At 29.9% G+C, this 10,978-nt stretch overlaps 2 protein-coding genes across 2 annotated transcripts; one reads left to right on the top strand and one right to left on the bottom strand.

Moving 5' to 3' along the window:
• Window positions 1–619: 619 nt before the first annotated feature.
• LOC114313010 (kunitz trypsin inhibitor 5) lies at window positions 620–1,515 on the top strand. Its single transcript, XM_028259325.2, has one exon. It carries the CDS (start codon window positions 726–728, stop codon window positions 1,398–1,400), a length of 675 nt encoding a protein of 224 aa, XP_028115126.2. The 5' UTR covers window positions 620–725; the 3' UTR covers window positions 1,401–1,515.
• A 4,388-nt stretch (window positions 1,516–5,903) lies between these two features.
• On the bottom strand, window positions 5,904–6,745 carry LOC114313062 (kunitz trypsin inhibitor 5). The gene has a single exon (XM_028259394.2). It carries the CDS (start codon window positions 6,707–6,709, stop codon window positions 6,059–6,061), a length of 651 nt encoding a protein of 216 aa, XP_028115195.2. The 5' UTR covers window positions 6,710–6,745; the 3' UTR covers window positions 5,904–6,058.
• Window positions 6,746–10,978: the final 4,233 nt, after the last annotated feature.

Here is a 10,978-nt window from a genome sequence, read left to right on the forward strand (position 1 = left end):
TGGGTGACTCATCCACTTTTTCCTAATAAAATTTTCTTTCTAGTGGTCGATAGAGCTTCTAGTTTGATTATTAATTACTGAACTAGAAATTCTAATTGAGTACATCCTTTAATGCATTGATATACATTTTAATGCATTGATATACATTTTTTCATGACAAAAATGCTAGTGTAGGGTCTCTTTGTTTTGGATACTTTCATTTAATGCATTGATATTTAATTTTTATTTGTAAACTCATCAAAAAATTATTGTCAAATGATCATAAATATATAAAATGAATCTGATACCTAAATTCGAGGAAAAAAAAAACTCAAAATTTAATTTTTAAAGAAAAACGTGTAAACCACAGACCGCTCGCAACCGCCCGCACATTTGTAAATTCTATCCGCACAAACTGCAAACCGCACTGCGGGCGGTTGCGGATTGACTTTTTTCCAAACCACATAAATACAGACGAGTGAAAACCGAATCACAAACCACATAAAACCGATCCGCGAATACCCCTAATCTAAATTTTATTATCTGTATGGGTAATTTTAACCAGTGGCAACATTGAATACACTTCTCTATAAAGTGTGAATGAAACACAGCAAACGTACCTAACAAGGAACCACAATGTCAAAAGCCGTACACATCTGTCCATAATCTATAAATAATAGCTCCTCCCACGCAAATATTAATACACATCAACCAACCACACAAACAAACAAACCCTAAAATTCACAATGAAGAACACAAACAATCCATTCCCATTCCTCTCAACATTCCTAATCATCCTCTCTACCTTCACCACCACACCAAACCCAATCCACGTTGTCACAGCCCAAAACTCCACATCACCCAATAGTCCAGCAGTACTCGACACACAAAACCAAACCCTCCAAACAGGCCAATACTACTACATCCTTCCCGCCACCACCATCACCACCGGCGGCGGAGGGCTAAAACTCGCCTCCACCGGCCACAACGCCACCACAGCATGCCCGCTCGCCGTCGTGCAAGACCAAAACGAGCTCAATAAAGGCCTCCCGCTAACTTTCTCTCCTATCAACCTCACTAACGGCGTGGTCCGAGTCTCCACCGATCTCAACATCAAGTTCACTTCCAGGGCCGAGACAGTCTGTGATGGCGAGTCGAGCGTGTGGAGGCTCGATGGATCGCTAGGAGGAGAGAGGTTCGTGATGAGCGGTGGTGTTGAAGGAAACCCAGGTCGAGAAACGTTGAGTAATTGGTTTAAGATTGAAAAGTTTGATGATGATTACAAGCTTGTTTTTTGTCCTACGGTGTGTGATATATGTAGAGTTGCCTGTGGAGATATTGGGGTTTATGTTGATGAGAATGGAACAAGGAGGTTGGCGGTGAGCGAGGTTCCATTGAAAGTCATGTTTATGAAGGTCTAAAATCTAATTATTTGTTGGATTAATTTCTAACCATATATCATTGTGGAATAAGGAAGCCTATTATTATTATTTTGCTTCGTGTAATGTTGTAATAAAGATTGTTTTATGTTACAAATTACGATGAGTTTTCGAGTTGTTGCTTAGATACATATAAATGATAGAAAATCTTTAAAACATCATTTTTAATTTTTTTTTTTTTAATAACGTGACAATAAATTGAGTTTTAGAAGGTTAATTTTTAAATCAATTAATAGTTGACATCATTATGATTAAATTTAGTAGTCATTTGTCATAAACTAGACAGTACTGTTTGGGTTTGTTGAAATCGCTACATATTTTATCTTGATAATATGAATTGTACATTTTATAAATTACAACGTGTGACATCCATTAAAAATAAATAAATTATTGCATTTGTCTCCTAAAATATGAATGATATAATTTTTAAATAATATCTATCGTTAATTTTATTTGCAAATAAATGTTATAAACTAATAGGATTATAGTTATATTGATTTTTTATTTATTTATAGATAATGGAAACATTATAGCCTTAAAAATGAATAATTTAGTTCATTAATATGAGACTTATCTCATTAAAATAAAATAAAAAAGGTATTGTTGTGGAAGGCAGAAAGATTCTTCACATGAAATGCAGATGAGATGATCCTTCCTGTACTCTGCATAGCGAAACCAACTAGTTAATGGTCACTTTGACTAGATATGATTTGGAGGACTCTTCAACGATCAAGTCAGAAATATGATCGACTATCTAATATTTGTTTAGAAAGCAAGATTTTCTTTTTCCTTTTTGTTATCTCTCTCGCTTTTCCTTATTCTTTCTTTTATAGTGTTATCGTCCTGGCCTTAACCATTGGATTGGCATCTTCATCTACCAGACTTTGGTCGGGCAAGTGGCCAGATTGTTTTGATCCTTTCCTTTGCCATTGGATTATCTTGCTGTGTGCGGTTTAGACTATATCAGGCGTTTAGTGGCCAACTTGCCAATTGGACCATCCGCTTGATTAGGTTCATCGGATGATTGTGTTGTTTGCGTTGGTCAAGCCTATGCTCCTGTCTCAAACAATTATGATCCTTATCATTGATTATGAATGAATCTAAGAGTATCCCTGTATTCTACAGATCTCCTTTTATAAGGTGATTTTACTTAGGTTTTGATCACGTGATACTGTACCCTCTTCTGTCAGACCTATCAATGATTTGGGTCTTTCTTTTGATTTCGGTTGCTTCGTTGGACTTGGACTTTGGGCCTTGGGCCTTCACCTTTGGGCTTTGGGTCAATATTTTTACCCTTACACAATTGCCATTCAAGATTTTTAAAAAAAAAAATTAGAATCAATTTTCAACAATCAATTATGATATTAAAGATAACACTCTCTTTCATATTTTTTTATAATTATCAACCAATCATATCACTTAAACTTATGACCCCACCCATTACACAAATTACAAAAACTCAAAACTTCTAAAATTATGTCATATCATCTATTAATATATTAATTGATATATATAATATTATGGGTAAACTACTAATAAGTTCTAATAGTTAGTTTAATTCACATCAAATCCTATTGAAAATAAGTTCTAATAAAACCGTTGTTAAAAATAATTTTTTTGTGACGATTTTTTTAATTAGTGATTTTTTTGTCTTGATTTTTATAAATTGTCTCTAAAATTTACAATTAGTGGCTTTTTCAATATAAAATTTTCAAATTGTCCATGAAAGTTAAAAATTCGTAACATTTTTTTGTGACGATTTTTAAATTGTTGCTGAAATTAACAGTTAGTGACATTTTTTAATAGTATTTAATAAAAAATACCATTAATTTTTACAAAACCTATTAAATAATAATTCTACCTAATAAGACCTAACATTATTGATATCATTTTCCTTAAAAAAAATTAAGGCTCATAATAGATTCTACGGATCCAAATAATACCGTCAAGAAATGGGAAAGAAGCTGCACCCTCCACGCAAAAATGTGGCAACTATTAACACTATTAAAATTTCATTTGATTGTTCTAGAACTCCCCGCCATTAGCAAAATTTTATTTTTATTTTATGTGTTATTAATAACATGGAAAATTCTGCATACATATTTTAAAAAGAGGTATACTATATATACTTTTAATTATAATTAATTTTTAAATTATAATATTATTTTAATTATAATTTATATATCTCATATTATATTTAATTATAATTTTCTAATTATAAAATTCATATAATTTCCCTAATAACATAAATCAAATGGGTTATTGTAAAAAAATACAAGGTTACATTCTTTAACTATCCACGTGGCTTAAGCAAGCAAAGCTTCTAGTACCAGCGACCAACAACTGTATGCTCCAATAGATTACGATAATGGAGAGATGAGTCACAACCCACTATCGATTAATGGAATTTTTTAATTGTCACAATTTTAATTTAATGGTTATAGTCAATAGTTTAAATTATATTAATAGCCTTGTATTATTCTAGAGTCCTATTAAATTTAATATGCTTGACCCTTAATTTTGTATAACTGTGCAAAATTTTCAACATCGACTTAGTAGTGATTTAGAAAATTGATTAAAAGTTAATTTTTTTTTTATCATTTTATGTATAAAAAATATAAGAGATAATATAATTCAAAATAAATTAAAAATTAATTTTTTACTAACTTTTTAATTTATTCCTTAATTATTTCTCGCACTATCAAATCAGAGTACACTGAAAAATGTAAACGAATACTTGTGTGCCTAACTCTCACTCTACAGCCAACTCTCTTTGCATTTCTAATGTATTTATTTTTGGCCTATTTTAAAATTTTGGCTAAAAGCTAATATTTTTATTTTTAAAATTTTTTAAAGTTACACCACATCTTTATATTTTTATATAACTTTTAAAAAAAAATTAAAAATTAATTTTTAACTTATTTTTCAAAATAACGCTTAAAGTTTTTTTTTAAGACTTCTTTATCAATTTGTGCCTCCGTTTGGAAAGTGGGTTGGCTTTTTGACTTTTTGGTTATTTTAGTCTGGAGCTAAAAAGCCTGGTTTGGGAAGAGCTTTTTGACTTTTTTGATTTTTTTTGTGAGAGAGAAGTGTAATGATTATGGGTTAGATTTGATGTTTTGTTTTTTGTAGCTAAAATAACTTATTTTATTTTTTGTGACTATTCTAACCCCTAACCCACCAAAACCAACTTCCCAAACTATGCCTATGTTGGGTTGAAATTGAGAAATTAAATCCTTATTTACTGTTAAACTTTAAAAAATTAACTAGTAATTATAAAAAAATTAATAATCTTTTTTATAATCATGAAATTCTTGATCACCTAGTCCATAAGAAATCACATCTCCAAACTAGATAAGAGTGTTCATTATTTAATAATAAAAAAGTATTTTTTATTTTATTTTATTTATATAAAATATTACAACAAAACTCAATAAATTATAATTACAATAATGAAAATCATATACAACCTATAATTAATACAAATAAATAAAACTCACAGCCAGATGGAGAAATTTGAAAGAACTGAACTCTACAAAAATTCTGACCAATCAGATTAGCCCCGTTTGTTCAAGAATAAAAATTTTTTAAAAAAAAACAATTTAATTAGGTCCATAAATTTTATTATTTTTTTGTTAAAGGACTCCTAATCAAACAGAACACGTTAATAGCATTATTATTGAAATTTTAGCAAAACAACTCAAAAAAATACATTAATATGATTGTTACACTCCGTTTGTTTAAATGAATTTTTTTTTGATATGTTTGGGTGTTTGATACAATGAAAATGAAAGCTAACTAAAAATATTTTTTATACTCTAAAAAAATCAGTTTATATAGATAAAAAATAATTTTTACCTTTAAAAAATAAAAATAAAAAAATATTTTTTTAATTAAAATTTTACTAATATTATCACATTGGGGTGTTTGACAAGTTACTATTTTAATAGGTTATTTTAAATTTTAATTATTTTAGTAAGTTAAAATTTTTATGTATAAAAAGATGATAAGATGTGATATTTGTAAGAAAAAAATAAATGATTATAGGCTTGATATAATATTTTGTCGAGTAATGCTAGAGATCCCAAATATTGTACCAAAAGTTTTACCAGACCCACACAATGTGGGTCCCATGTGAGTCCCACACCCATGTAAGACATTTGATAAAACTTTTGATAGAATTTTTAAAACCTCTAACAATTTTGTATTTTATCATATTAACTATTTTACCTTATTTTATCTTTTTATAAATTTTAATAAAAATAAATAAAAAATAACCTTTGCCAAATAGGCCATTACTATTGCTACTCACACCGCCCTGCTCACCACGGCTATTGCCACCACCATTGCTATCGTTGCGGCGCTGCTCCACCACCTTCACCTTCATTTCACCACTACCATCATCAAACATAAATATATATATATATATATATATTTTTTTTTCTTCAGAAAATATTTTCTCAAAAAAAAAAATCATAAAAAATATTTTTCGCCTAAAGAAATATAGCGTTATTTTCTCTATTTCATTCATGTTATTCAAAACATAATTTTATTACAACATTTCACGAAGGAATGATAACTCAAATGAAAATTTCTAAAAAGTAAAGATTTCGATCGTACAATTGAATTCAGAACTCAGATCAGACCTTCTTAAACATGACTTTGAATGGAACATCACTCAACACCAACCTTCTCGTTCCAATCCGATCAACATAAACCCCAACATCTTTACACAAAACTTTGCACATCTCAGCAACCCCACACACATTTGGACAAAACGCAAGCTTATAAAAATCTTCATACCTTTCGATCTTAAACCAATTCCTCAACGTTCTTCGGCTAGGGTCTCCTTTAACACCCCCAGTCGTCACGAAGTACTTTCCAGTCGATTCGTCGAAGCTATCGAGCCTCCACACATTCGATTCCACACAGACACTGTAAGCCCTAGGTGAGGACACGATGTTGAGATCTGTGGAGACTCGAACGACGCCCTTGGTGAGGTTCATCGGAGAGAAAGTGGCGGGAAGGCCATAGTCGAGTTGCTCTTGGACGACGTCGAGAGGGCAGGTGGAGGTGGCGTTGTGGCCGGCGGAGAGAGTGAGTCCGCCGCCGCCGTAGCCGCCGCGGACCGCCGGGAGGATGAAGTAGTAGAGGTCTGTGCGGAGGCTTTGGCCGGTGGTGTCGAGTACCGGAGACTCTGCTGCTGCTGCTGATGCCGCACGGAGAAGAGAGAGAATAATTGGGAATAGAGAGAGAAAGAGGAATGCGAAGGGAGTGTGTGTTTTCTTCATTGTAAATTATGCTTTTTCTCTATGTCATAAGGTCTCTATTTATGCGAATTGTTAACACCAATATACAAAAAGTGTGTGCTTTGATTTGTTTAAAATTTCACTCGTTTGACTTATAAAATTCGGGGGCTAAAAAGTTTATTTTAGTTATAAAATAATAAAATAAATTAAAAAATTAATAAGATAAAATATCACATTTAAATTATAATCAGTGTGTTTAGTTTGAACTTTTTGAATTAAGTTTTTTGAAAATTGAGTGTTTTGATTTTCGGATGTTTTTGTTTTTAATGAATATTTTTAAAATTTTAAATATTTTTTTTTACTTTTTTAAGATACACCTTACTTAAATGTATCTAAAAAGTAAAAAAAATTATGAAAAAGTATTTTAAAAAATTAATAAATACGTAAAATACAAAAAATGTACTGAATTCTCATTTTTTATATATATTTTTTTAGTATTTAGTGAATTTTTAAAAGATTTTTTCACAATTTTTTTACTTTTTAGATATATTTATGTTAAGTATGTCTAAAAAGTAGAAAAAAATTTGCTTAAAATATTAAAAATATTCAGTAAAAACAAAAAAAAAATGAAAAACAAGAAAGTAGAATTTTCTGAAAAATATTTTTGAAAAAGTGTAACCAAACAAAGTGAATCATTTTATTTTTTCTTTAATTAAAATTAAAAAAATCAAAAAATTTATCTTAGACAAAACCTTTTAATCCTAAACTAAAATAGCTAAAAAGTAAAAAAGTTAACCCACATGACGAATCCATTGTAAAGTTTGTAAATTTTGGTTGGTTAATATATTTTATCGAATAAAATTTAAATCTTGATTGTTTGGTTTGATTTTTTAAAAATGGTTGTTAGATGAGTTTTCGTTTATCTTTATTATTATTATTATTATTTATATTTTAATTAATTTTTTTATATTTTTTAAATGTACCTACTCAAGATACATCTAAAAAGTAAAACAAATTAACTAAAATATTACGGAATATTGCTAAAAATAAATGAAAATTTGAAACAAAAATCTAGGTACATTTTTGTTTGAGTTTTCATTTGTTTTTAGTTAATTTTTTTTATTTTATATTTTAGTTAAATTTTTTTACTTTTTACTAAAATATGAAAAAAAGGTCAATAAAGAGAAATGAAAACACATTTAAAAATAATTTTTAAAAATTATAATGAAACAAAGATGATTTCTTTGGGAATTAATTTTTATTTTTTTTTAATTTAAAAATTATAAATTAATTAATTAATATTGATTTTTTAAATTTGTAACTAGCATATAATGACATCAAAATAAGCATACATAAGCAAAAGGTAGGTAAAATCATCATTTCTGCTCCTAAATCCTAAAGTCATATGAAAAAAATCGCTCGGTTTCATACCACTGTCATCTTTGTAGGATTCAATCGATAGTATGAAGTATTCATGATGTAGATTTTATAATAAAGACCGTTTATTTAAAATATTAATTTGATTAAATATTAATAAATAAATAAATTAAATTTTATTTTATAAATTAAATGGTTTAAATTCAAGCCATAGCTGTCATCTATTTTAAAAAATTAAATAAAAATTTTCACGTATTTAGTAATATTTAATGAAACTAAAATTTTAATTTATGAAACAAACAATTCAAGTTATCATTATAAATCCATGATAAAAACCTACAAAGTTAAATTTTAAAATAAATTCATATAATATATGGAGGATGGCCATACGCGTATCCAGCAAATTCATTTTCATTCCTATAAAATTGGTATAATGGTCACAATAATCATGCTTATTTTGAAGTGTACTCTTAAGTCTAATTTTTGGTCAAAAATCGACCACTAATGTTAATTTCAATTGGTCCTTCGTATGGGCTATCTATTGTCGGTTGTGACTTCCTTCTCCATTGTTTTTTTGTAGGTTATATTATAAATTTCTCCTAATTTTTGGAATAGATGGGTTGGTTTGGTTTGTGTTTTAAAATATATTTTTGAAAAAAAAAAATTTCAAAAACATTTTGGTTACAAATTTTTTTAAAATTCTTTCTCTTTATTATATATCAATCAATCACTTTTTCTCTCTCATATCTCCATCTCAATCACTTTTTCTATCACATACATTTACTCAATTATAACAAAATATCAAATCATGCCAACTCTCAAACTTCAAAATTATTTTCAAAATATACAACTAAACAAACTAACAAAATTTCTAAATTCTCTCTCCCAAAATTTTCTTTTTTGAAAATTCTTCTCAAAATAAAAACCAAACACGCCTGTTGTTTTTGAGTTAAAATATTCAATAAAAACAAAAAATACTAACATAGTTAATAAGATAAAATATCACATCATACATATTAATTAATTATTTTTTCTCTCACAATCATCTATTCAATTACAAAAAAATTCCCAAATCATCCCAAATATAGAAAACATATGTGGTGCTTTTGGGGCATCATGTGATACTTTTGAGACATCACGCAATAGTACTTCCACTAATCATTATACATTATATTTCATGTTTTTTTTAATTAACCAACAGAAAATCGTGATTCATACTACCTTCACCAATCAAAATACCACTGGGGCTTCACGAGTCTGTACCCTTAGGACTACCAAATAACTTCTCCAAAACACAACTTTTTTCTATCAAAATTTTGACACAATACTCATATGGGTGTAAAACCTACACTCATGTCAATATTTGATAAAATATTTAGGATGCCTAACATTTTATTTTTTTATTTTTTATTGGGTTTATAAGAGATAACATCACCAGTGTAAATAGTGGGTTATTTTGAAAAGATGATTAAAAATTGACTATTGATTTTTTTGGCTTTTTTTGAAAAAAAAAATGTGTTAAAAATATGAGAGATGATATGTAAGGTCCTGGTATTGCACATCGGGAATGGATGGAGAGTTCCTAGGCTTTAAAAATAAAAACTTGAACCTTTATATAGCATCGAAACCTTTTCCCGAGTGATAAAATCCCTAACAAAACTTCACAGTTAAGCGTGCTTAGACTAGAATAGTTCTGGGATGGGTGACCCACTGGAAAAAATAAATCCGTATAGAAATGTCCATAGTGAAGAATATCGATGACGTGTGAAGGGTTGGAGCGTTACAAATGTTATTAGAGCTGACTCTCCGAAATACCAAGTATGGGTCCTTGGTGTCTCTTGGCGCATATGGGCGGAATTGTGAGCTGACAGGCTACTGCACGGGGACGTACAGTCCTAAAAGGGGGTGGATTGTAAGGTCCTGGTGTCCCACATCAGGAATTAAGGGGGAGTTCCTAAGTTATAAAAGTAAAAACCTAAATCCTTATATAGCATCGAGGCCTTTTCCCGGGTGGTGAAATCCCTAACAGAACTCCGTAGTTATGCGTGCTTAAGCTAAAGTAGTTATAGGATGAGTGACCCATTGGGAAGAATAAATCTGTGCGGGCATGGCCCAAAGCAAACAATATTGATGACATGTGAAGGGTTGGGGCATTACAGATTATATCAAAGCCGACTCTTCAGATTGTAAGGTCCTGATGTCCCACATCAGGAATGGAGGGGGAGTTCCTAGGCTACAAAAATAAAAATCTAAACCCTTATGTAAGATCGAGGCTTTTTCCCGGGTGGTGAAATTTCTAATAGAACTCCGCAGTTAAGCGCGCTTAGGTTAGAGTAGTTCTGGGATGAGTGACCCATTGGGAATAATAAATTATTGCGGGCATGGCCCAAAGCGGACAATATCGATGACATGTGAAGGGTTGAGGCGTTACATGATATAACCTAAAAGGGATTAAAAGTTAGTTTTTGGCTACTAATTCACTTTCCAAAAGAGCCCAGTATAAATGATTAATTAAAAAGAGATTAAGTTATAAATGGTTGTCTCGTAAATCTATAGTTTATGGACAGCCAATAAAAAATTGCCAAAACAGCAAATTGTGGGACCCACTTACCTCTAGAGATGGCCACGAGACGGGTTTGAGGCGGATTTGTCATTCCCGCCCCCGCCTCTGCCCCCGCTAACAAACTCCACTTCTGCTCCCGTCCCACCCTGTTATGGGTGAAATTTTTCAACTCCGCCCTCGCAGATACCCGATATCCGTAGATATCCATCCACATTTTAAATAATCAAAAACAATAAATACCATTTAAATTCTTAACACACTAAATAATTTTTATATTTTCATATATATATATATATATAAACAGTAAGAGTTTTAAGATAATTATTTATTTATATTTAAACAAAATTATAATCTTTTAATTTTATTTTTTT

Source organism: Camellia sinensis, chromosome 12, assembly GCF_055761805.1.
Source record: "Camellia sinensis isolate YWXY chromosome 12, ASM5576180v1, whole genome shotgun sequence".
NCBI classification, from domain to species: domain Eukaryota; kingdom Viridiplantae; phylum Streptophyta; class Magnoliopsida; order Ericales; family Theaceae; genus Camellia; species Camellia sinensis.

Bases quoted from the DNA above. Each gene is read 5' to 3' on its own strand.
- LOC114313010 (XM_028259325.2), top strand. From the start codon at position 726: ATGAAGAACACAAACAATCCATTCCCATTCCTCTCAACATTCCTAATC.
- LOC114313062 (XM_028259394.2), bottom strand. From the start codon at position 6,709: ATGAAGAAAACACACACTCCCTTCGCATTCCTCTTTCTCTCTCTATTC.